Source organism: Oncorhynchus gorbuscha, linkage group LG15 (assembly GCF_021184085.1).
Source record: "Oncorhynchus gorbuscha isolate QuinsamMale2020 ecotype Even-year linkage group LG15, OgorEven_v1.0, whole genome shotgun sequence".
NCBI lineage: Eukaryota > Metazoa > Chordata > Actinopteri > Salmoniformes > Salmonidae > Oncorhynchus > Oncorhynchus gorbuscha.
Window position 1 is genome coordinate 40,411,010 of NC_060187.1, and position 27,330 is coordinate 40,438,339.

The 27,330-nt window shown below is 44.2% G+C and overlaps 1 protein-coding gene across 1 annotated transcript; it reads left to right on the top strand.

Moving 5' to 3' along the window:
• Positions 1 to 1,684: 1,684 nt before the first annotated feature.
• Positions 1,685 to 21,632, top strand: LOC123997114 (tight junction protein ZO-3-like). Its single transcript, XM_046301179.1, is given in 31 exon segments — positions 1,685 to 1,914; positions 5,031 to 5,087; positions 5,522 to 5,646; positions 5,823 to 5,925; positions 6,100 to 6,388; positions 6,709 to 6,812; positions 7,018 to 7,207; positions 7,458 to 7,539; positions 10,378 to 10,478; positions 10,590 to 10,671; positions 10,756 to 10,865; positions 10,982 to 11,136; positions 11,138 to 11,180; positions 11,307 to 11,335; positions 11,337 to 11,392; positions 12,494 to 12,579; positions 14,289 to 14,391; positions 14,826 to 14,914; positions 15,013 to 15,085; positions 15,297 to 15,364; positions 15,467 to 15,527; positions 15,719 to 15,875; positions 16,127 to 16,235; positions 16,406 to 16,625; positions 16,935 to 17,140; positions 17,253 to 17,428; positions 17,832 to 18,042; positions 19,402 to 19,502; positions 19,605 to 20,144; positions 20,289 to 20,338; positions 20,564 to 21,632. Coding segments are annotated over 31 exon segments (3,918 nt in total). The 5' UTR covers positions 1,685 to 1,887; the 3' UTR covers positions 20,679 to 21,632.
• Positions 21,633 to 27,330: the final 5,698 nt, after the last annotated feature.

Sequence of the window (27,330 nt, forward strand, 5' to 3'; positions counted from 1 at the left end):
ACTATGCCTAATGTAGTAAAACATTAGCCATAGCTCAGCAACCCTCACTGAAAGCAAGCTTCCCAGTAGTAGAGCAACAGTGGTTTGCTAGGTTGATGTAAACTTGAGAAGTACAATATTTGCTCTGCTAGGAACATGACACGTATTTGTCCCTGCGTGCTAACCTAGTGCAGCTGGGGCCTACTGACTGAAGTGTAAGTGATTGTTTAGCTTTGTTTTGCTTTTTTGCAGGCCTTTAGGAATACTATGTTGTTTTTTTAAAACTCTACCTCTATTTTCCTCAGGTCTATTAATAATTCAGTATGGGTCTGTGTTGTGACTGTCCAAAGGCCAGTAGGTAAAGTAAGTGGAGTAAAAACAGGGGACTATGCAGCCGTTCTGATCCTACTTCCGTATTACTACCAAAGTCTCACAATAGAGAATACCCCCTTGGTCCTACAATTTACCTCTGAAGTCCTTCAAATGGCAAATCTATATTTAATATTTAACCCCTCCCTCCTCCTCCCCAACCAAATAGGGGAGATGGGTATAAATAAATAACATGCATTATTATGTAGAGATACAATCTAAACCTTGTACTTCCTCATCACAAAGCACAATGACAGTGGTCTATACAAAGAGACCTTTGCTAGGGCCTTTGGTGAAGTAAACACTCTTTTAATTATTAATAGCCCAGTGTACTCATACCCTCTGGTAACCATAGTACCAGGCATGACTAATCCAGTCCCATAACCTGAGCTTCCATGGGAAAGTAGTACCTGACTGAGCTCACGCCAGAATGGGAATATCCTTCCTCTCGGTGCATAGGCCTATACCAGCAACATCGAATATATGATTATGAAATAGCTTTTGCAAACTGTAGAGGCTAGAGGTGTCATTTGGAGACTACCTCTGTCTCTTCTGTGTCACCTGGACAGTATGGGGACTGGGGGGTATCAGAGATGGTGGCTTGCTTAGATAAGGTGTAAAGCTCGCAGGGACAGACAACTATTTGCTTAGTACAGCTTCAGTGTGTCAGCTGGACAGAGCAGAGGTGACTCGGTCATATTCTGTCAGCCGGTTGTTGTTGAAACCAAACAGGACGTTACTGATTTGTCATGAATCTGAAACAGGCGCTAAAACTGGTCAGTTATTCAGTGACACCACCGGTAAGTGGTCTCTCTCTCGCCCGGGGGTTATCTTGTATCTGGAAAATCAAGTCCTCTGTGAAATTGATACATCTAATTTTATAGTGTGGTGTAAAAATTGAATCAGTTTATCCATTATGGGTTGGTTTTACCAGTCTTGTCTACCGTCCGTGTCACCACCATTTAAGCTAACCATTAGGTTAGGGAAGTGTTTAAAGGCTTATGTACTGTTATGATCAAACAATGTGAGTTTCTGGCTGTAACGCCCCCTTAGTAATATGATAATGTGTGGAAATGAGTATGTTATTTCTCAAGTCTTGTTTAAGTTTCACATACAACTGTTTATCTGATGACTGGACTACAGTGACTCACATACTGTAATATTTTCCATCTGAACCTTTTTAATTAAGGTGTTTCATCTTTTCCACGTGGCACTATATAGAGTTTCACACTGGCAAAATTGGTTCCGCCTTAAATCCCTGGCAACAAAGGGGCAATAGAAAGTGCTGGAAGGGGAGGAGCTTCTCATTGATCCAGGTGGGATTTGTTTCTGCTAGGTGTTTTTTACCCACAAAGCTATAGTGCTCAGGACCCTTAGCTATTGATAATCCACATTTATTTGATTTGAAGCACAGGGTCTTTAATTTCTTGGCCTCCAACATGGATTATGACATGGAATAAAAACCAGGGTGTTTTTGAGTAGAGGTAATGTGAGGAAGCCACAGGTGTGTGTGTTGCTAGGCTCAACTCCCAGTGGGGAATGGAAGTGAGGTTCAGAGAAGAAGTGGTGAGTAAAAAGGACAAACAGCTTTTATAGTCTTTTATGAAAGACAGGAAAGTACCTGAAGATTTTGTTGCTTCCTTTTTAAGAAAGTGTGGCCTTTTTGATCTTGTCATGTAGGTTTTACTTGCGTTATCTTTTTACTTTCACTCTCCAAGCTTATCTACTTCCTATGTCTGAAAGAGTTAGCCTTGTTATGGCTGGCTAGCCTCCCTTAATATCATGCAGCCTAGTAGGTAAGAATCATGTGTAAATTAAACGCCTCTTCCTGTTCAAGATGAGAAAAATAACTGTTGGGGGAGGTTCTCTTCTGCACTGCTCAACCAATTAAATAAATGTGAAGGAGGAGTTCAGGTGGAGTGTTGTGACGTTCAAAAGCAGAAGTGACATCACCGGATCTCTTTACTTTTTCCCTGAAAACCGGAGGCATCCGGTTGCATTCGGCCCCGCGGGGGGTCACCAGGTAAAGGTTATTTCTAACATAGAGCATCTCCCCTGGAATAGCCAGGTGGGGGATGAATATACTTGGTGGTCAGGGAAAGGCTTGGTTTATTCCTCATGTTGGGGCCAAGGCCAGCACACTGGCTATAGGGTGGCATTAACTGGGGCTGCCCTTGCCAATTCTGTTACACAAAGTGTTTTCCTGTGCTGGTGACCTTTTCGGCTGTTAAAGTATACATATACCGTAGTAATTGTCAAGTGGGATTATGCAGAACGTTGGGCAATTCTGTGTAGATTTCTTGATAATGTAACCTATTTGTATTATTTTGGGCACAAGTGAGTTTCAGCAACCAAAGCCAAGATTGTCGATTTGTCAGAATCCCAAGCAAAATACACTCATGAATGCTTGTTCACTACCGTTCTTTGTTAATGTTGTAGTCATGGAGACAGACATGTTTTCAGGAATAGTGACACTGATTAGACTGTAGACTGATAGCGTCAATGATATTTGCATACTGGCAGTCGGCCCCTCGACCTCTCAAAGCAGATGAAAGGTGTCCACCGGAGGATGCATGTCAACTATATCCTCTTTATTCATTTAATTCTATTACAGTAATAGACTTGACCCATGATTAAAACTATGTTGCTCTAGTGTCATTTTTAGAGGTAAACCACCGTAATTTGGAGTCCTTGCTTATCATGGGATGATCAAATAGTTGAAGAGCTGTGGGACTGCTGATATCTAGTCCTTTAGTCTAACGTTAATTAGACTGTTGTAAGAAATTATACTAGGTTAACCCTTTGCCCAAGTATTTTTATCATAAACATACCATCTATAGCAGGTATTCCACCTGCTACTCAACCATTAGTAAAATACTAGTGATTTATTGAGGATGCTTGTCCTCCTCAGTGGCTACCTGACCATGTCTGTCTCACCTTGTTGGCCGTTCTCTGACCTGTATGTTTGTCCTGACCCTGTAGGACAGCTAACAAAAGGGCAATTCCATGGTAACGGAATTATGCTGAGACCCAGATTTTTCACTTTAAAATGTATACCTAACAAAAACTATTGATTTTTAAAAGTTTAGCAAACTGCTAAACTCTATGCACAAGGACTACTTTTAACAATCTCCACAGACTATTTTAGAAAAGCCCATTTACAGGAAGAACTATGCAGATACAAAGTTTGGTAACAGAATAAAACTGAGCGAGATTTTAACATAATTATTTTACCTAACTTTGCATCTGCATAATATTTCCAGTAAATGTTTTTGTAATGGATTTACTGTGTAGGTTGTTCAAAGTAGTCATTGTGCATAGTGCTGTATGGTTTGTTAGACTTTGAAATCAATCATTTTTGTTTGGCATACATTTTAAATTGGAAAATAAGTCTCAGCATAATTCCGTTACCGTGGAATTGCCCACAGACAACTAACACTCATCTCAATGCAACAATGCCTGTTCGTGTAATTGAACCTATGTAGAGTAGTAGGAATATGCACACTATATTTCCAGTATGTATGTTATTGAGTCAGACAGATGGTCAAGCATACACAGAATTTCTGATTTGTAAAAGTCGTCTTCTGGTTACATTTAATTTCCGATGCTGTCAATGTGTATTCTGCTGTAGTGTACATTACAACTTTCTTTGTCCCAATACATTCATTTGAATAAAGTGTGTGCGTGTGTGGGGCAAGGTTTCACACATCTCTGCAATACTTCTCTTGTCCATCTTGCTGTACCAGTTTAGGCAATTAGTACTGTAGTAGTAGGATACTTCAGCAATAAGGCCCGAGGGTGTGCGGTATATGCCCAACATGCCACGGCTAAGGGTTGTTCTTATACGCAATGCGGAGTGCCTGGATAAAGCCCTTAGCCATGGTATATTGGCCAAATACCACAAACCCCCTGATGTGCCTTATTGCTATTATAAATTGGTTACCAACATAATTAGAGCAGTAAAAAATACATGTTTTGTCATACCCATGGTATACGGTCTGATATACCATGGCTGTCAGCCAATCAGCATTCAGGGCTCGAACCACCCAGTTTATAATATCAGGGATATGACCTGCAATGTTGTTTAGTTTTGAAATTAGATGTGGAATGTGTTCAGTATGTTCGTGTGGCACTGTCGTCGGTTCGTGAATGTCCTCTGTTTGTATCCGGAGGCGTGTTCAATTGGATGAGGCTCGAAAAACATTGCAGATAGAAATTCATTGTGTAGCACAGACATAATTCTCTATTCCATATGACTAGAGAGCCATGGAGAACAACTCTAGTCAGCTCTATACATTGAGTTTCTACCTGCAGCGTTCTATAATGTTGCACCCCATTGAACAATGCCCTGGTGTCGTATGTCACAGCAAGGGCGGCCAGATGCGTCTCTCCCTTTGTGGCCCCTCCCCCGTACCTGTCAGAGGAATGGAATGAGACAGGTGAGAGCACGCTGCAGTCGGCTCATTTTGACTCCTCTCCTCAGTCTCACAAACAACACAGTGGGGCTTGGCAACTGTCAATGTAAGGACATGGAACAACTGCTGCTTCTGTTGTGATTAAGTTGCTGGTGTTTATTCATGTTATGGTTTGTTGATGGTAAATGTGATTAAGTTGCTGGTGGAGAATGTCTGTGCTTTGCGATTGGTTTTACATGTTGTAATAGGTTTGATGTTGTTTTTCAGAAACCAGAGATGGAAGAATTAATGATATGGGAGCAGCATACTATAACCCTAAGCAAAGTAAGTGTATCTTTTGTTGTTTTGTCTGTCAGCATTTGATGATATACTTTGATGTGGACCTAAAACACAACAGCATGTAGTTACAGACATACTCAAGGTGGGCCGATAGAAATACTGAACCACTTCAATTGGAATGGACTTCAATACGATCAACTTCTGTGGCTAGCTGCAGAAAGTTTGAGTAACAAAGGCACGCCCTACTGCTCCCTGTAACTCTTGGTACAGGTCAGGTGACACACTTCAGTGCTGATGGAATGTGCTCTCCCTGCCTCTTTCCTACGTCCCTTGTTCTTTATCACCCTCTCTTTTTCTCTTGCTTTTTCCATCACTCGGACTCCCTGCTTTCTCCATCTCTCACCTGCTCTTTCTTTCATTTTTTTCTCTCTCTCCCTCTTTCTCGCTTATCACCCACCCTCCTCCTCTTGCTATGGCAGGATTCCAAGATGGGGTTTGGCTTTGCGATATCAGGGGGCAGAGACAAGCCGAACCCAGACTCAGGGGGCACAGCTGTGATCGTTTCAGATGTGGTGCGGAACGGACCCGCTATGGGACGGCTGTTGTAAGTGGCCTACACCCTACAGCTACACCCTTCAGGCATACAGGCACATGCCTCTAAGGGTTTTACTTGAGGGTATATACAGTAAACTTACACACACAACCAAACACATCCAAACCTAAAATTGCATGTATTTGATCCATAGGAGTGTTGTTTTACCTCTCGTTCCTCTCCAACAGCGTCAGAGATCAGATCGTCATGGTCAATGGAGTGTCCATGGACAATGTCTACTCTACCTTCACCATCCAGAACCTTAAGTCATGTGGCAAAACAGCCAACATAGTGAGTAGCCTTATGTACTCTACTGTTAAGCATGGTTGGCTCTTCCATCTTCGTGTGATTTGTGAGCAACTCCAACCCCAGCTTATTGCTGTGAGAACATAATTTCAGTCCACTTACCAGACAAAATATAGGTAATATAGGTAATATACAGGTCTCTCTCTCTCTCTCTCTCAGACAGTGAAGCGTCCTCGTAAGGTCCAGCTCCCAGCCAGCACCAGACCGTCGCGTGCCTCCTCCCACTCCAACCTGCTGGATCAGGACCCCCCACGGAGGATCCGACGCTACTCTGATGGCTCCGACCAGGCCCGCAACCCTGACCACTACAGCGCTCGTAGCACTACCTCCGATCGCAACGGGACCGCTCACGCCCTGCCACTTATGTCAGGGTACAAACGGCTGCCACACCAGGACTTCCTAGACAAGCCAATCAAAACCACCCTGCTGAAGAAGAAACTCACAGATGGTAAGGATGAATACCTACCTAGGATAGGATAAGTAATCCCTCTCACCCCCCCCCTAAGTTTTAGATGCACTATTGTTAAGTGACTGTCCCACTGGATGTCATAAGGTGAATGCACCAATTTGTAAGTCGCTCTGGATAAGAGCGTCTGCTAAATGACTTAAATGTAAATGTAAATGAATAACATCTGGGTTGTGTTCATTAGGCCACGCCGCAGCTAAAGGTTTCAAATCGTAATCACAGATCGGACGTGATTGTATAGACAAGTGAATTCAAGCCCTCCGTTACAACGATTTCATGTTGCCTTTCTCTTCCTGTTCCAGAGTATGGACTGAAGTTGGGAAGCCAAATCTTCATCAAACACATGACTGAGACGGGTCTGGCTGCCAAGGAGGGCACTCTGCAGGAGGGAGACCTCATTCTCAAGGTCTATATGATATTTCATCACAAAACATTGCATCTTTGCTTTGTACATAGATATGATTCTATACTGGGACCATAAACCAGAATGCTTTTGATGACAGATTTTCCTGCTGTTTTAATTATGTCTGTTTTCGTCAATGTCATTGTATGAAGCCAAAGGACGATTTCCGCATTCTGTGAACTTTGAAGTTTTTCTACTTCCTGTCCAGATCAATGGGATGACAACAGAGAACCTGTCCCTGCTTGAGACCAAGCACCTGGTGGAGAAGTCCCGGGGGAAGCTGACCATGATGGTCCTGAGAGACGACCGCAAGTTCCTGGTCAGCATCCCCGAGGTAGATGACAGCGCCCCCAACAGCGAGGAGGACCGCCGTAGCCACAGCAGCTCTGAACTGGAGGGTGAGGGAGCAAGGGCAAAGGGGAAAGACAATAGGCACAGTAGTGTATGAGTGAGAGAATGTAGCATCAGCACCTCAGGATTGGAAGGAGGATGGTGGCAAGAGGGGGAAGGAGAAAAGGAGGAAAGTAGTAGATGAGAGATATGAATGTAGAGTCAGAAGCAGCTCCTGAAAAGCAAAGTAAACGTTGGTTCAGCTGCTCCAGTATGTGATTCCTCAGTGTTTTAACGGCTTTCCTCTGATCTCCTCAGACATTTCAGACCTGGATACAGACATCCCCACTCCTAGAAACAGAGTGTCACGCTCCGCCACTAGAGAACGACGCACACGCAGGTAACCTCACCTGAAACATGTTTATTTCAACTATTCTGATCTACTTCTAGTATCTTCGTATTGAGACGTCTGCACTTGATCCAACATTTCCTTAAGTGACAAGTCTCCTTTTTACCTACAGTTGAAGTCGGAAGTTTACATACACTTAGGTTGTAGTCATTAAAACTCGTTTTTCAACCACTCCACAAATTTCTTGTTAACAAACTATGGTTTTGGCAAGTCGGTTAGAATCCTACTTTGTGCATGACATTTTACATTACATTTAAGTCATTTAGCAGACGCTCTTATCCAGAGCGACTTACAAATTGGTGCATTCACCTTATGACATCCAGTGGAACAGCCACTTTACAATAGTGCATCTAAATATTTTAAGGGGGGGGGGGTGAGAAGGATTACTTTATCCTATCCTAGGTATTCCTTAAAGAGGTGGGGTTTCAGGTGTGTCCGGAAGGTGGTGATTGACTCCGCTGTCCTGGCGTCGTGAGGGAGTTTGTTCCACCATTGGGGAGCCAGAGCAGCGAACAGTTTTGACTGGGCTGAGCGGGAACTGTACTTCCTCAGTGGTAGGGAGGCGAGCAGGCCAGAGGTGGATGAACGCAGTGCCCTTATTTGGGTGTAGGGCCTGATCAGAGCCTGGAGGTACTGAGGTGCCGTTCCCCTCACAGCTCCATAGGCAAGCACCATGGTCTTGTAGCGGATGCGAGCTTCAACTGGAAGCCAGTGGAGAGAGCGGAGGAGCGGGGTGACGTGAGAGAACTTGGGAAGGTTGAACACTAGACGGGCTGCGGCGTTCTGGATGAGTTGTAGGGGTTTAATGGCACAGGCAGGGAGCCCAGCCAACAGCGAGTTGCCGTAATCCAGACGGGAGATGACAAGTGCCTGGATTAGGACCTGCGCCGCTTCCTGTGTGAGGTAGGGTCCTACTCTGCAGATGTTGTAGAGCATGAACCTACAGGAACGGGCCACCGCCTTGATGTTAGTTGAGAACGACAGGGTGTTGTCTAGGATCACGCCAAGGTTCTTAGCGCTCTGGGAGGAGGACACAATGGAGTTGTCAACCGTGATGGCGAGATCATGGAACGGGCAGTCCTTCCCCGGGAGGAAGAGCAGCTCCGTCTTGCCATGACACAAGTAATTTTTCCATCAATTGTTTACAGACAGATGATTTCACTTATAACTCACTGTATCACAATTCCAGAAGTTTACATACACTAAGTTGACTGTGCTTTTAAACAGCTTGGAAAATTCCAGAAAATTATGTCATGGCTTTAGAAGCTTCTGATAGGCAAATGTTTTTATCTTTATTTAACTAGGCAAGTCAGTTAAGAACAAATTCTTATTTTCAATGATGGCCTAGGAACAGTGGGTTAACTGCCTGTTCAGGGGCAGAACGACAGATTTGTACCTTGTCAGCTCGGGGGTTTGAACTTGCAACCTTCCGGTTACTAGTCCAACACTCTAACCACTAGGCTACCCTGCCGCCACATCATTTGAGTCAATCGGAGGTGTATCTGTGGATGTATTTCAAGGCCTACCTTCAAACTCAGTGCCTCTTTGCTTGACATCATGGGAAAATCTAAATAAATCAGCCATGACCTCAGAAAAAACATTTGTAGATCTCCACAAGTCTGGTTAATCCTTGGGAGCAATTTCCAAATGCCTGAAGGTACCACGTTCATCTGTACAAACAATAGTACGCAAGTATAAACACCATGGGACCATGCAGCCGTCATACCGCTCAGAAAGGAGATGCGTTCTGTCTCCTAGAGATGAACGTACTTTGGTGCGAAAAGTGAAAATCAATCCCAGAAACAAGGCAAAGGATCTTGTGAAGATGCTGGAGGAAACGGGGCCAAAAGTATCTATAGCCACAGTAAAACGAGTCCTATATTGACATAACATGAAAGGTCGCTCAGCAAGGAAGAAGCCACTGCTCCAAAACCGCCATTAAAAAGCCAGACTACGGTTTACAACTGCATGGGGACAAAGTTCATACTTTTTGGAGAAATGTTCTCTGGTCTGACGAAACAAAAATAGAACTGTTTGGCCATAATGACCATTGTTTGTTTGGAGGAAAAGGGGCAAGGCTTGCAAGCCGAAGAACACCATCCCAACTGTGAAGCACGGGGTGGCAGCATCATGTTGTGAGGGTGCTTTGCTGTAGGAGGGACTGGTGCACTTCACAAAATAGATGGCATCATGAGGCAGGAAAATTATGTGGATATATTGAAGAAACATCTCAAGACATCAGTCAGGAAGTGAAAGCTTGGTCGCAAATGGGTCTTCCAAATGGACAATGACCCCAAGCATACTTCCAAATTTGTGGCAAAATGGCTTTAGGACAACAAAGTCAAGGTATTGGAGTGGCCATCACAAAGCCCTGACCTGAATCAAAATGTGTGGGTAAAACTGAAAAAGTGTGTGAGCAAGGAGGCCTACTAACCTGACTCAGTTACACCAGCTCTGTCAGGAGGAATGGGCCAAAATTCACCCAACTTATTGTGGGAAGCTTGTGGAAGGCTACCCAAAACATTTGACCCAAGTTCAACAATTTAAAGGCAATGCGACCAAATACAAATTGAGTGTATGTAAACTTCTGACCCACTGGGAATGTGATGAAAGAAGCTGAAATAAATCATTTGCCCTACTATTTTTCTGACATTTCCCATTCTTAAAATAAAGGGATGACCCTAACTGACCTAATACAGGGAATTTTTACTAGGATTAAATGTCAGGAATTGTGAAAAACTGAGTTTAAATGTATTTGGCTAAGGTTTATGTAAACTTCAGACTGCAACTGTACATATGATGAGGCTTTCTCTCTCGGTTCTGTTGCAGAAGAGCTGAGCAACCTCCTCTAGTAGCTAAGTCTCGTGACCAGTCCCCGGTGCGTTCGACACTGTCCCGGCCTGCTGCTAAAGCCTACCCCTCTCGCCGAGGTCAGTCCAGAGACGAGCGTCTCAACTCCTTCATAAACATTGGCCCATCCCACTCATGTGTAATCTGTACCCTGTTCCGCTTGACCTGAACTGTGTGTTGTTTTTCTCCAGCCCCCTCAGAGTCCGAGTCTGACCGCAGTGCCTCACCCCCTCTTGACAGGAAGGACAGCCCAGACATAGACGACAAATACAGGTGGGTTCAACCTCAAACCAGACACTGTTGTTTCGATGTTTTGAGATCTGTGTTTCATTGAGGTGTTTTTCTTTCTTGCTGTAGAACTCTTTCAGGGGTGTCCATGCTCCCCAACCCCAAAGCCTTACCTGCCGTCCTCGACTGGGCCGCCCCACGTCCTTCCCGTCCCTCCTCCGCCTTGCGAACTCGTAAAGGTAAACACACAACATAGGCAATAGGGAAATCTCATCAAATGGCACATTCTCGATGAGTGGATCATGATGATAATAACATGTTCTCTCTCTCCTCCCCTGTTTCTCTCTCTGTGCAGTGGTGTCAGAGTCGGACTCGGACCGCAGTGCCTCGCCACCCCCTAGAAGAGGAGAGAGTTCCAGAGTCACAGAGGACCACTCCAGATACAGAGTGCTCCCTGACCTGGCCCACCCTAGGACACTGAGCGCCTCCCCCATCTCCATTCGTCAGGATCCCCCCCCGACGGGTCTCCTCTCCTGTCAAAGCCCCACCTCCAGGTCAGTAACACTACACCCCTTGCCTCAACTTCCACAACAGGAATACCTTGACATAACATTATAAGTACATTCAAAGGAAGTAGAAAGGGCTACATAATTGGAGCATTACCCTTGCTCTCTCCCCAGACTCTGAGACTGAGTCGGACAGCAGCTCAGGGCCCCCCCCAGAGACAGGGCACCACCCACAGGCAGGACACCCGGAGCAGATACAGGTACAGATGAGGCCTAACACCTAACTTGTGCTAACCCAAATCAAATTGTATTTGTCACATGCGCCGAATACAACAGGTGTAGTAGACCTTACCGTGAAATGCTTACTTACAAGCCCTTGACCAACAACTCAGTTTTAAGAAAAATAAGTGTTGAGTAAAAAATATAAAACTAACATTGTTAAAGAGCAGCAGTAAAATAACAGTAGCGAAGCTATATACGGGGGGTACCGGTACAGAGTCAATGTGCGGGGCCACCAGTTAGTCGAGGTAATTGAGGTAATGTGTACACTACCGTTCAAAAGTTTGGGGTCACTTCGAAATGTCCTTGTTTTTGAAAGAGAAGCTCATTTCTGGTCCATTAAAATAACATCAAATTGATCAGAAAAACAGTGTAGACATTCTTAATGTTGGAAATGACTATTGTAGTTGGAAATGGCATATTTTTATTTTGAATTTAATTTAAAATCTTTAAAAAATTGAATATCTACATAGGCGTACAGAGGCCCATTATCAGCAACCATCACTCCTGTGTTCCAATGGTATGTTGTGTTAACTAATTCAAGTTTATAAGGCTAATTGATCATTAGAAAACCCTTTTGCAATTATGTTTGCACAGCTGAAAACTGTTGTGCTGATTTAAAGAAGCAATAAAACAGGCCTTTTTTAGACTAGTTAAGTATCTGGAGCGTCAGCATTTGTGGGTTTGATTACAGGCTCAAAATGGCCAGAAACAAATAACTTTCTTCTGAAACTCGTCAGTCTTTTCTTGTTCTGAGAAATGAAGGCTATTCCATGCGAGAAATTGCAAAGAAACTGAAGATCTCGTACAACGCTGTGTACTACTCCCTTGACAGAACAGCGCAAACGGGCTCTAACCTGAATAGAGGAGTGGGAGGCCCTGGTGCACAACTGAGCAAGAGGACAAGTACATTCGAGTGTCTAGTTTGAGAAACAGATGCCTCACAAGTCCTCAACTGGCAGCTTCATTAAATAGTACACACAAAACACCAGTCTCAACGTCAACAGTGAAGAGGCGACTCCGGGATACTGGCCTTTCTCTGAGTTCTATTGTCTTCCTCCTCCCTCACTCTTCTATTCCAGAGCCACTCCTTTAGTAGCTGTGGAGCCCCAAGTGGAGCCCCCCAAGTGGAAGGCCCCCAGTGTCACAATGAGCAAACATGCTAAAGGTGCGTTGTGTGCATAGTGACAATTACTTACTGGACACACCTATTTATTCAAGGGTTTTACTTTATTTTTACTATTTTCTACATTGTAGAATAATAGTGAAGACATCAAAACTATGAAATTACGCATGGAATCCTGTAGTAACCGTAGAAAATGTTAAACAAATCAAAATATATTTTATATTTAAGATTCTTCAAAGTAGCCACCCTTTGCCTTGATGACAGCTTTTCCCACTCTTGGCATTCTCTCAACCAACAGTCTTAAAGGAGTTCCCACATATGCTGAGCCCTTGTTGGCTGATTTTCCTTCACTCTGCGGTCCAACTCATCCCGAACCATCTCAAGTGGCGCAGCAGTCTACAGCACTGCATTTTAGTGCTAGAGGCGTCACTACAGACCCTAGTTCGATTCCAGGCTTTATCACAACCGGCCGTGATTGGGAGTCCCATAGGGCGGCGCACAATCGGCCCAGCATCGGGTTAGGGTTTGGTCAGGGCAGGCCGTCATTGTAAATAAGAATTTGTTCTTAACTGACTTGCCTAGTTAAATAAAAGGTTGGGTGATTGTAGAGGCCAGGTCATCTGATGCAGCACTCAATCACTCTTCCCCTTAGTCAAATAGTCCTTACACAGCCTGGAGGTGTGTTTTGGGTCATTGTCTTGTTGAAAAACAAATGATAGTGCAAACCAGATTGGATTGTGTATCGCTGCAGAATGCTGTGATAACCATGCTGGTTAAGTGTGCCTTGAATTCTAAATACATCACAGACAGTGTCACCAGCAAAGCAGCATCACACCACCTCCATGCTTCACGGTGGGAACCATACATGCAGAGATCATCCGTTCACCTACTCTGCGTCTCACAAAGACACGGCGGTTGCAACCAAAAATCTCAAATTTTGACTCATCAGACCAAAGGACAGATTACCACCGGTCCGATGTCCATGTCTTGTGTTTCTTGGCCCAAGCAAGTCTCTTCTTATTATTGGTGTCCTTTTAATAGTGGGTTTTTTGCAGCTATTTGACCATGAAGGCCTGATTTCATGCAGTGTTCTCTGAATAGTTGATGTTGAGATGTTTGTTACTTGAACTCTGAAGCATTTATTTTGGCTGCGATCTGAGGTGCAGTTAACTCTAATGAACTTATCCTCTGCAGCAGAGGTAACTGTGAGTCTTACTTTCCTGTGGCGGTCCTCATAGCGCTTGATGGATTTTGTGACTACACTTGAAGAAACTTTCAAAGTTCTTAATTTTTCGTATTGACTGCCCTCCATGTCTTAAAGTAATGATGGACTGTTTCTCTTTGCTTATTTGAGCTGTTCTTGTCATAATATGGACTTGGTCTTTTACCATATAGGGCTATCTTCTGTATACCACCCCTGTCTCGTCACAACACAACTGATTGGCTCAAATGCATTAAGAATGAAAGAAATTCCACAAATGTACTTTTAACATGGCACACCTGTTAATTGAAATGCATTCCAGGCGACTACCTCATGAAGCTGGTTTAGAGAATACCAAAAGTGTGCAAAGCTGTCATCAAGGCAACGGGTGGCTACTTTGATTCTATTTGTGTTATTTCATAGTTTTGATGTCTTCACTATTATTCTACAATGTAGAAAATAGTATAAAGAAAGAAAAACCCTTGAATGAGTAGGTGTGTCCAAACTTTTGATCGGTACTGTATGTGTGTGTGTCTTGCCATGTCCACAGGGCGCTCAGGATCAGAGTCGGAGGCAAGTTATGCAACCGTACCTCGACGGGAATTTGCAGACAGTGGAGGCTCCAGTTCCCAGGGATCCAAGGACAGTTACAGGTAATGCTGACAGACGAACACACCACCCCGTTAACAGGAGGATGTGATGAAACTGGCCAAGATAATACTGCGATGCGTACACTTAGTTGAGGCCAAAATGGCAAGTTAAAGACGTTGGTACACATACATGTTGATTAAAAACTGTTTCAAAAGCTGACTGCTTCAGAACATCATATGTTCGGAGGATAAATCCAGGATGCTAGACTGGTTGGTCTATTTGGACAAGGAACTGAATCAACATTGACACATTTAACATGCATAGTTCTGCATGCTAAGAGCACACACTGTTTGAAGTCGGTCAATGTCACACTCTTGATAACCCCTTTCAGTCCAATTAGCTAGTATTTAACTACAGGATTTCTATAGTAGTTGACAAGATAAGGGCATTGTATTGAGTATGATTGCGCTCTCTCGCTCTCCTCTCTCTCTCCCAGAGCTCTGCCTGAGATGCAGTCTTCTCCAGCTCCAGTAGTGAGACAGGACCCCTCTCAACGAGGCATGACCCCCTCCAGACCAGTCTCAGGTCAGTGTCCCTCCTATGAAAGATGGGCACTTTCTAGTAAGATGGAACTTGTGGTTGGAAGTCTGTATCCTCATCCTCTGTGTTTTTGCTCTCTTCAGATTCCTCTGAGTCAGACCGTGCACCTTCACCCCCTCGGAGGTCTGGGAGTACCGATGTGGAGAGCAACCACAGGTAAAACACCAGAAACCACTGTAGACAACCAGGTAAAGAACGGACAGTTTAATAAACCACAATAAACAAAAGGAATGCACACCTCCAAGAAACATCCTCTGTGACAAGTCATGCCAATCTGATCACAAGTGTGTGTCTACACTTCCACCTTCTCTGACCTCTAACTCACTTATTGTGGAAATGTCAGTGAATGGTATCTCTTCTCTTGTAGTATTCCACGCAGAGCCAATGGAACTGTCCGCTATGGGATATCAGCAAAGAGCAACCCTCCAGCCTACTGTAAGTACCAACTCTCTTGTATCAGCTCTCCAATGTCCTCTTTATAACTTATTAGTAACTCTGTGGATGGAAGGAAGGTCTTAACTGTTATTTCCATTTCAGCCAAGACCGAGGAACCCATCTACTCCTTACCCCCAGACTCCATCCCCACACCTAACTTGGGGTAAGTTGATTTATTTATACCCATACAGTATATCCTTAGAAGGAATGTCAAATATAAAATGTGTACAGCCCATTCACAATGCAGACCACCATAAGTGATGTATTTGTTCGGTTTTTTATAGTCTATTGAATATGACTGGACAATGCTCCTTTTAATAAATACTCCTTTTGATCTGTACTATCTTCTCTCAGATACAGCTCCGATCTGAACACAGTGTCGTTTGTGAAGGAGGGCAGCGTAGGCCTGAGGCTGGTGGGGGGTAATGACGTGGGCATCTTTGTTGGGGGGGTTCAGCCCAACAGTCCTGCCCATGAGCAAGGCATGAAGGAGGGGGACCAGATCATGCAGGTGAGACTCCCTGTTGCGGTCACCACCGGTACATGGTGTGCAGGCTTTTGTTCCTGCCCAGCACTAACACATCTTATTCGATTAAGATCTATATTAGTTCATTCAGTTTTTTTCTATGCCGTGCTGAAGCAAAAGCCTGTGCACACTAGCTCTCTGGGACAAGTGTTAGTGTAAGTCAGCACTTCAGTGGTCACTATCTACAGTACATGTATATGCAACACATCTCTCACCCACTTATGGTCTTGTTCTAGGTAAATGGGGTGGACTTTGGTCATTTCAACCGTGAGGAAGCTGCTATGTTCCTGATCAACATTAAGAGAGGGGAGCCGGTGGACATCCGTACTCAGAACAAGATGGACAGTGAGTATAACGTCCTTAAAGGCAGAAGTAGGTGCAGGGGGGGAAGATTTGTGGTTGATTTCAGAGGACTTGCCCGTGTGATAATTACTATGTAATAACTCCACCCAGTAACAAATAAGGTACATACAAAACATTAAATGATTCCTAAATGATTCTTCCTCTCTTGTCAGTATACAAGAAGATACTGAAGTCCAACTTGGGGGACTCGTTCTATATCCGGACCCACTTTGACAACGAGTCGGAGGGCCACAACAGCCTAGCCTTCACCAGGGGAGAGGTGTTCAGGGTGGTGGACACCATGCACAGGGGCAAGCTGGGGAAGTGGCTGGCTATACGCATGGGCAACGACCTGCACGAGCTGGACAAGGGCACCATCCCCAACCAGGCAGGGTGAGTTGAGACTAGAATGAGTGAGTTATTGATTATATGATTGGTTGGATATGGATGTTAAAAGATAAACGTTAAAAGATACATTAGGTTACAAAGGATGACATCTGATGGCAACGTATATCCAATTTGTATACTTATGCTGCATTTACACAGTCAGCCCAATTCTTATATTTTACCCAATTATTGGCAAACGAGTGATCTGATTGGTCAAAAGAAAGAAAAGATCAGAATTGAGCTGCCTATGTAAACGCAGCCTCATACTGTCATTAGGGTAGCAGTAATTCTACAATCATTCTGTCTCTCACCCAGGGCTGAGACACTGGCCAGTATGGAGCAGGCTCAGAGGGCCAGTGGAGGAGGAGGGGATCGCCAGGTCTCAGGGCCCAGGGCAGAGTTCTGGAAACTACGGGGGCTTAGAGGGGCCAAGAAGAACGTCCGCCGGACCCGCGACGACCTGCTCCAACTCACTATCCAGGGCAAATTCCCAGCGTACGAGAGAGTTCTGCTCAGAGAAGGTTATATTGCATAATAGTTCACATAATAGTCAAACACTTTTAAACAAGTTTGTGTACTAAACATTTTGTATTGTGAATCAACACATGTACGTGGACCCATGTTTATCTCCAGCTAATTTCAAACGGCCAATCGTCATCTTGGGTCCTCTGAATGATGTGGCCATGGAGAAGCTGGCCAGAGAGATGCCTGATGAATATGAGGTGGCAGAGATGGTTCCTCGTAGTAGTGGAGCAGACAGCGCTTCTACGGTCATCAAGCTGGACACAGTCCGAAGGATTGCAGAGAAGGTGATGAAACAAACTGGGATGATGTGACCTGTTGTGGTGTGAGACAGATGTACAACTATATGCTTGTTTGAATCCAGGACCAGAATGGTGTACATGCATAAAGATGGCGGCTCCCATGTACTTACCACAAATGCTTTATTTTCTAAGTTCGCCGTATTATACTGTACTCTCCATTACTCTTTTTTTGTATCCGCATTAGAAGTTAACTCTAGACAAATCGAGAGAAAGGAAACAAGTAGATTGTGCTGGTTTATTGGCACATTGAACCATGTCGCGCACCGTAGATTAAAAACTCTGTGGGTATTGCTAAAACAATTACGTAATATCTGAATTCCTCCATTTATGCACCTCGCAATTGAAGAACAATGCCTAATTGTATGTTTCTTCACGCCTCTGTGTCCAGAACAAGCACCCTCTGCTGGACATTACTTCTACTGCAGTGGAGCGTCTGAACTACATCCAATACCACCCCATGGTGCTGTTCCTGGACCCACACAGCAGGAAGGACGTCAAGGTCATGAGGCAGAGGATGTGCCCCAACTCCAACAAGAGCTCCAGACGCCTCTACGCACAGGCCCTCAAGATGAGGAGGCACTGTGGCCATCTGTTCGCAGGTAAACACACACACCTGTGTTATCAAAACACATACAGTTGAAGTCGGAAGTTTACATACATCTTAGCCAAATACATTTCAACTCAATTTTTCACAATTCCTGACATTTAATCCTTGTAAACATTCCCTGATCTTAGGATCAACACTTTATTTTAAGAATGTGAAATGTCAGAATAGTAGAGAGAGTGATTGATATATTTCAGCTTTTATTTCTTTCATCACATTCCCAGTGGGTCAGAAGTTTACATACACTCAATTAGTATTTGGTAGCATTGCCTTTAAATTGTTTAACTTGGGTCAAATGTTTCTTGTAGCCTTCCACAAACTTCCCACAATCAGTTGGATGAATTTTGAGATGGTGTTCTTCGGCTTGCAAGCTTCCCCCTTTTTCCTCCAAACATAACGATGGTCATTATGGCCAAACAGTTATATTTTTGTTTCATCAGACCAGAGGACATTTCTCCATGTGCAGTTGCAAACCGTAGTCTAGCTTTTTTTATGGTGGTTTTGGAGCAGTGGCTTCTTTCTTGCTGAGCGGCCATTCAGGTTATGTCGATATAGGACTCGTTTTACTGTGAATATAGATACTTCTGTACCTGTTTCCTCCAGCATCTTCACAAGGTCCTTTGCTGTTATTCTGGGATTGATTTGCTTTTTTCACACCAAAGTACGTTCATCTCTAGGAGACAGAACGCGTCTGTTTCCTGAGCGGTATGACGGCTGTGTGGTCCCATGGTGTTTATACTTGCGTACTATTGTTTGTAGAGATGAACGTGGTACCTTCAGGCATTTGGAAATTGCTCCCAAGGATGAACCAGACTTGTGAAGGTCTACAATTTTTTTTCTGAGGTCTTGGCTGATTTATTTGGATTTTTCCCATGATATCAAGCAAAGAGGCACTGAGTCTGAAGGTAGGCCTTAAAATACATCCACAGGTACACCTCCAATTGACTCAAATGATATCAATTAGTCTATCAGAAGCTTCTAAAGCCATGACATCATTTTCTGGAATTTTCCAAGCTTTTTAAAAGCACAGTCAACTTGGTGTATGTAAACTTCTGACCTTCTTGAATTGTGATACAGTGAATTTTAAGTGAAATCATCTGTCTGTAAACAATTGTTGGAAAAACTACTTGTCATGCACAAAGTAGATGTCCTAACCGACTTGCCAAAACTATAGTTTGTTAACAAGAAATGTGTGTAGTGGTTGAAAAACAAGTTTGAATGGCTCCAACCTAAGTGTATGTAAACTTCCGACTTCAAATGTACATGTTGTTTTTGCTCTTAAGCAGTTTATCTGTTAAAAAAGGTCAAGTTGGTTTTATTCATAACTATGTCCCATCATTCCCATATTTCCCAGCTCGTATTGCCCTCCAGCCCAGCTCTAATGTGTGGTATGAGACTCTGAAAGACAAGATCAGACACCAGCAGGCCAAACCTGTCTGGGTCTCAGAAGTCACGGTAAGACAGACAGATCCCAGCTCACAGTCAAACTGGGAATTTGCTCTCAATGAATTACCTGGCAGAATAAAGACTAAAGTAAATACATGTCTGTGTGTTTAGTTGGAGGGAGGCGGAGAGGAGGAGCTAGATGCGTTGGACCGGACTCACTCGGACTACCTGAGTGCTGCCAGTGACCTAGAGGACACGGATGGAGAGGCATTTACAGACGGAGAGGTCTACACTGACAATGAGGACCTGGAGGAACCATTTGACTCCAGCAACCAGCCCCGGATATCCAGGCCCACCGCTCTGGCCCGCTCCTCAGAGCCTGCAGCCGAGTACCACAGCCCCGACCCATCCCCCGAGCCTCTGGGAGAGGTCCCACCCCTGATGCATGTGCCTGAGCCCAGGTCGACCCATCGTCCATCTGACAGCTCTCCTCACGATGTCGTCACTGATGACACCCCGTCCTATCATAGCTTTTCAGATTCTGACTTCAGCGCCATTGACCCGGCTGTTCCGACCACCCACTCGGATGAACACCCTGACTTCATAGCCCCTAACCCCAGAATCTTTGTCCCCGAGCCCCCGTCAGCCGAGCTGCTGCCAGAGAGCCCCCCATCCGTCACAATGTCAGTCATAGAGAAGAAACTCCAACAGGTACTGATGGGAATGTCTCAGTCCATCATATCACTAAACTCTTACAGATCTCCCATAAGCTCATAGTTTACTTCCAAAGGGTCAAATACTCTGTTAATTTATGTATCCTGTGATTTTGACCCATGACTACGTTCCCTCTTTCAGACCCATATGGCAGAACCTCAGGAGAGGAAAGCTTCCCCATCATTCATTGTGTAAGTGAAGTAGGCCTTTATCTGATCATATTAATATGTGTGACGGTATTACATGTAAATGTAAATGGTATTTGTTTCATTGGATAATCATCAAAATCCATGTCTATAAACCAACCTTAGCAACTCGAAAGTGAGAAACTACTTCTAGTCCAAAATGTTCTGTCCAAGTTGAGTAAGACTGACGAGACAGTAAATGATGTGTCTTTCTCTTCTATCTCCTCATAGGTTGGCTCACCACCAGGCTGTCCAGACGAGACGCACTCAGATCCGAGGCAGTGACAGCTCCGATGACAATGACGAGACTGAGGATTTCGAGTGGGGTCCAGCTACAGAACTTTAGATTAGAAAACGCAGTTCCAGGACTACAAAACAAGAATGCTGGAGCACACCATTCCAGAACTACAACTCTAATGCACAAAGTTCCAGAACTGCAGAACTACAGTTGTAGCCCATACAGTTCCAGAGCACAGCCTTTGCCTCTTAAATGGGAGATGTGAAATGCTCTCAACTTCAGCCTTTGAGGATAACTTTTGGAGAGGTAGGTTGGAGGGCAACTGTCAGACCTGCCTTCAGACATGGAAATTCAGGCAATGGCTTCTGCAAACCAGGGCTCACACCTTTCTCAATGCCGAATTCCAAGAGTGGAAGTTAATTTTGATGGAAATTCTAATAAAAACCTCAGGGTTTGGTACTTGCAGTAAAGCAAACATTTTATTTGTATTGCATGTAACTTTTTAATGAATGCTATTTTTGATCAAAACTTTTGAGATTTTACCAACACAGGCAACTTTGATGTCAATTGAACTAAAAGCTGGAATCCTTAATTGAAACAATAACAAAGCAGTCACATTGCCTATGTTTTGGTAAAAAGCTGAGGGATGGTGGGCCTGGAGAAATGTAACAACTCTCAAATTCAAAGCAGGCACTATGGACTGACCATCCATGATATCAGAATGATAGTTTTAACCCTGTTTTGAGGCTACACAGTGTTTGTTTACAAAAATGACAAGCTTAAATGTTGGGTTCTGATGGGGTACGACAGTTGAACTAAAGCTCATTAGGCATTTATAAGTTATTCTTCAAGAATCAATGCATATAGATAGCTACATCATCCATTTATAAGTCCAATTATGTAGCAACTAAGGATTCAAGCTTTCATGAGAACTGCTTCAAAAACAGTTATGGACATTCACAGAACACTAAATATATCAAAGCTCCATTTTCTAAATTACGATTCATTTGTAAAGAGAACACATTTTGTTCATTAAATATTACAGATCTGGTGAAAAAATATCTGCTCTTGTCATTGTTTTTCATCATGTCTAGAACATAGTAGAAAATCCTCACCTCGTTCACCACCCATTACTCTTGTAATTTTAACACCACCGTGTTACCAAACATCTTGGTTGAATGATCCAACATGTTTCTGGATAGTGGAATAACGAAACACAGCTTAGCTGCGATTTATATAATGGCAGCCTGAGCTCATTAAATTCTTAAACCCCAAAAAATGAAATCCTCTTGTTTACTTTTTTATTAACGCAAACCAATTATAACGAGGGGTCATTGGGAGGCGCTGAGGGTCATTGGGTGCGTTCCGTTCCTCTTACTGATGCCTGGCAGATCTTACAGTGCCTGGATAGGTATTTTATTTATCAGCTTACCACATCATATGTTATAGTAATCTGGTATCCAACGGCACAGTCGATGCCGTGGCACGCAACCATTGGCTGATGAATGCAATGTCTAAGCAGGGGAACACAACCTTAAAGCCTCATGCACACCAACTGCGGCCACCATATGCGTTGCTTTTTTTGGTTAGAAAATGCCAATATTGGCCTTCCGGGTGGCGGAGTGGTCTACGGCACTGCATCGCAGTGCCAGCTGTGCCACCAGAGACTCTGGGTTCGCGCCCAGGCTCTGTCGAAGCTGGCCGCGACCGGGAGGACCGTGGAGCAACGGACAATTGGCCTAGCGTCGTCCGTGTTAGGGAGGGTTTGGCCGGAAGGGATATCCTTGTCTCATCGCGCACCAGCGACTCCTGTGGCGGGCCGGGCGTAGTGCGCGCTAGCCAAGGTGGCCAGGTGCACGGTGTTTCCTCTGACACATTGGTGCGGCTGGCTTCTGGGTTGGAGGTGCGCTGTGTTAAGAAGCAGTGCAGTTTGGTTGGGTTGTGTTTCGGAGGATCCATGGCTTTCGACCTTCGTCTCTCCCGAGCCTGTATGGGAGTTGTAGCGATGAGACAAGATAGTATTTACTAACAATTGGATACCACGAAAAGGGGGTACAATTTAAGAGAAAATGACAATATTAACAATTGGTGATAGCGGCCAACCAAATGATGAGCTGCAGTCTCTTCTTGTCCATAAGAAACAAACATGTAAATATGTAATTCATTTGGGTGAACTAGACTATCCCTTTTTAAAATAGGACCATATAAAATCCTGCCTGGAGATAGCTCTCCAAGTGGGTTGGCCACCCCTGATCTATGTTTACAAATACTGGGGGTTTCAATATGTTCATGTGACATTTGATTTCTGCAAATTACTCCACATTCAAGATACATCTAATTAATATCAATCTTCAGATGGTTGAGGCTGATTTGCAAAACCTTTCCATCATATTCATCTACATCAGCGTTTCCCAACGCCAGTCCTCCAGTACCCCCAACAGCACACGTTGTAGCCCCAGACAAACTCACCTGACTCATCTCATTGAGGGCTTGATGATTAGTTGACAAGTTGAATCCAATGTGTTTGTCTGGGGCTGCAACAGAAATGTGTGCCATTGGGGGTACTTGAGGACTGGAGTTGGGAAACTGCTCTACATAGGCAGCATCTTTTGCATTTCTGCCTACCATTTCTGCCTAGCAGTTTGTGCACAACTAAAATGACAAAACAGGATATTTGAGGCAAGGGACATTTCAATGGAGCGTATTCTCATTTTATGACAGCCACTGTCCATAAATGCTTACAAAAACGCAGACACGAGTTGACGTATCAGATTTCAAATAGCCTAATTACACCAGCAACATTCGGTAAAAAGTGAAAAATTTAAGTCTGGCGAATGACTAATGTTCTTGCTGAGAAAAACACTAATTAGTCCATTGTGGGGGAATTGTTCTTTTTTTTATGTATTTCACCTTTATTTAACCAGGTAAGCTAGTTGAGAACAAGTTCTCATTTACAACTGCGACCTGGCCAAGATAAAGCAAAGCAGTGTGACAGAAACAACAACACAGAGTTACACATGGAATAAACAAGCGTAAAGTCAATAACACAATATAAAAAAAGAGTCTATATACAGTGTGTCTAAATGGCATGAGTAGGTAAGGCAATAAATAGGCCATAGTAGCAAAGTAATTTCAATTTAGCAGATTAACACTGGAGTGAAAGATGGTGTGTAAGTAGTGATACTGGTGTGTAAAAGAGCAGCAAAGTAAATAAAAATGATTTGGGGATGAGGTAGGTAGATTACGTGGGCTATTTACAGATGGACTATGTACAGCTGCAGCGATCTGTTAGCTGTTCAGATAGCTGATGTTTAAAGTTAGTGAGGGAAATGTAAGTCCAGCTTCAGCGATTTTTGCAATTTGTTCCAGTCACTGGCAGCAGAGGACTGGAAGGAAAGGTAGCCAAAGGGGGTGTTGGCTTTGGGGATGGCCAGTGAGATATACCTGCTGGAGCGAGTGCTACGGGTGGGTGTTGTTATCGTGACCAGTGAGCTGAGATAAGGCAGAGAATTACCTAGCATAGACTTATAGATGACTTGGAACCAGTGGGTCTGGCAATGAATATGTAGTCAGGGCCAGCCGACTAGAGCATACAGGTCGCAGTGGTGGGTGGTATAAGGCACTTTGGTAACAAAACGGATGGCACTGTGATAGACTGCATACAATTTGCTGAGTAGAGTATTGGAAACTATTTTGTAGATTAAAAAAAATAAAATATTTCACCTTTATTTAACCAGGTAGGCAAGTTGAGAACAAGTTCTCATTTACAATTGCGACCTGGCCAAGATAAAGCAAAGCAGTTCGACAGATACAACGACACAGAGTTACACATGGAGTAAAACAAACATACAGTCAATAATACAGTATAAACAAGTCTATATACAATGTGAGCAAATGAGGTGAGAAGGGAGGTAAAGGCAAAAAAGGCCATGGTAGTTTTACTAGGGTAAGTTTGGCGACGTGAGTGAAGGAGGCTTTGTTGTGAAATAGAAAGCCGATTCTAGATTTGATTTTGGATTGGAGATGTTTGATATGTCTGGAAGGAGAGTTTAGAGTCTAGCCAGACACCTAGGTATTTGTAGTTGTCCACGTATTCTAGGTCAGAACCGTCCAGATTAGTGATGCTAGTCGGGCGGGCGGGCAGCGAACGGTTTAAAAGCATGCATTTGGTTTTGCTAGCGTTTAAAGAGCAGTTGGAAGCCACAGAAGGAGTGCTGTATGGCATTGAAGCTCGTTTGGTGGTTAGTTAACACAGTGTCCAAAGAAGGGCCAGATGTATACAGAATGATGTCATCTGCGTAGAGGTAGATCAGGGAATCACCCACAGCAAGAGCGACATCGTTGATGAATACAGAGAAAATAGTTGGCCCGAGAATTGAACCCTGTGGTACCCCCATAGAGACTGCCAGAGGTCCGGACAACAGGCCCTCCGATTGTACACACTGAACTCTGTCTGCAAAGTAGTTGGTGAACCAGGCAGGCAGTCATTTGAGAAACCAAGGCTATTCAAATCAAATCAAATTTATTTATATAGCCCTTCGTACATCAGCTGATATCTCAAAGTGCTGTACAGAAACCCAGCCTAAAACCCCAAACAGCAAACAATGCAGGTGTAAAAGCACGGTGGCTAGGAAAAACTCCCTAGAAAGGCCAAAACCTAGGAAGAAACCTAGAGAGGAACCGGGCTATGTGGGGTGGCCAGTCCTCTTCTGGCTGTGCCGGGTAGAGATTATAACAGAACATGACCAAGATGTTCAAATGTTCATAAATGACCAGCATGGTCAAATAATAATAAGGCAGAACAGTTGAAACTGGAGCAGCAGCACAGTCAGGTGGACTGGGGACAGCAAGGAGCCATCATGTCAGGTAGTCCTGGGGCACGGTCCTAGGGCTCAGGTCCTCCAAGAGAGAGAAAGAAAGAGAGAATTTGAGAGAGCATATGTGGGGTGGCCAGTCCTCTTCTGGCTGTGCCGGGTGGAGATTATAACAGAACGTGGCCAAGATGTTCAAATGTTCATAAATGACCAGCATGGTTGAATGAATAAACTGGAGCAGGAGCATGGCAGGTGGAACAGTTCCTCATGAAACTGGGACATGGTGCTAGGGCAGGCCAGTTGAAACTGGATGGCCAGGTGGACTGGGGACAGCAAGGAGTCATCATGTCAGGTAGTCCTGGGGCATGGTTCTAGGGCTCAGGTCCTCCGAGAGAGAGAAAGAAAAAGAGAAGGAGAGAATTAGAGAACGCACACTTAGATTTACACAGGACACCGAATAGGACAGGAGAAGTACTCCAGATAAACAAACTGACCCTAGCCCCCGACACATAAACTACTGCAGCATAAATACTGGAGGCTGAGACAGGAGGGGTCAGGAGACACTGTGGCCCCATCCGAGGACACCCCGGACAGGGCCAAACAGGAAGGATATAACCCCACCCACTTTGCCAAAGCACAGCCCCCACACCACTAGAGGGAAATCTTCAACCACCAACTTACCATCCTGAGACAAGGCCGAGTATAGCCCACAAAGATCTCCGACACGGTACAACCCAAGGGGGGAACCCAGACAGGCCGACCACAACAGTGAATCAACCCACCCAGGTGACGCACCCCCCCAGGGACGGCACGAGAGAGCCCCAGCAAGCCAGTGACTCAGCCCCGTAACAGGGTTAGAGGCAGAGAATCCCAGTGGAAAAAAGGGAACCGGCCAGGCAGAGACAGCAAGGGCGGTTCGTTGCTCCAGAGCCTTTCCGTTCACCTTCCCACTCCTGGGCCAGACTACACTCAATCATATGACCCACTGAAGAGATGAGTCTTCAGTAAAGACTTAAAGGTTGAGACCGAGTTTGCGTCTCTGACATGGGTAGGCAGACCGTTCCATAAAAATGGAGCTCTATAGGAGAAAGCCCTGCCTCCAGCTGTTTGCTTAGAAATTCTAGGGACAATTAGGAGGCCTGCGTCTTGTGACCGTAGCGTACGTGTAGGTATGTAGAGAGAGAGGTAGGTAGGAGCAAGCCCATGTAATGCTTTGTAGGTTAGCAGTAAAACCTTGAAATCAGCTCTTGCTTTGACAGGAAGCCAGTGTAGAGAGGCTAGCACTGGAGTAATATGATCAATTTTTTTGGTTCTAGTCAGGATTCTAGCAGCCGTATTTAGCACTAACTGAAGTTTATTTAGTGCTTTATCCGGGTAGCCGGAAAATAGAGCATTGCAGTAGTCTAACCTAGAAGTGACAAAAGCATGGATTAATTTTTCTGCATCATTTTTGGACAGAAAGTTTCTGATTTTTGCAATGTTACGTAGATGGAAAAAAGCTGTCCTCGAAATGGTCTTGATATGTTCTTCAAAAGAGAGATCAGGGTCCAGAGTAACGCCGAGGTCCTTCACAGTTTTATTTGAGACGACTGTACAACCATTAAGATTAATTGTCAGATTCAACAGAAGATCTCTTTGTTTCTTGGGACCTAGAACAAGCATCTCTGTTTTGTCCGAGTTTAATAGTAGAAAGTTTGCAGCCATCCACTTCCTTATGTCTGAAACACATGCTTCTAGTGAGGGCAATTTTGGTGCTTCACCATGTTTCATTGAAATGTACAGCTGTGTGTCATCCGCATAGCAGTGAAAGTTTACATTATGTTTTCGAATAACATCCCCAAGAGGTAAAATATATAGTGAAAACAATAGTGGTCCTAAAACAGAACCTTGAGGAACACCGAAATGTACAGTTGATTTGTCAGAGGACAAACCATTCACAGAGACAA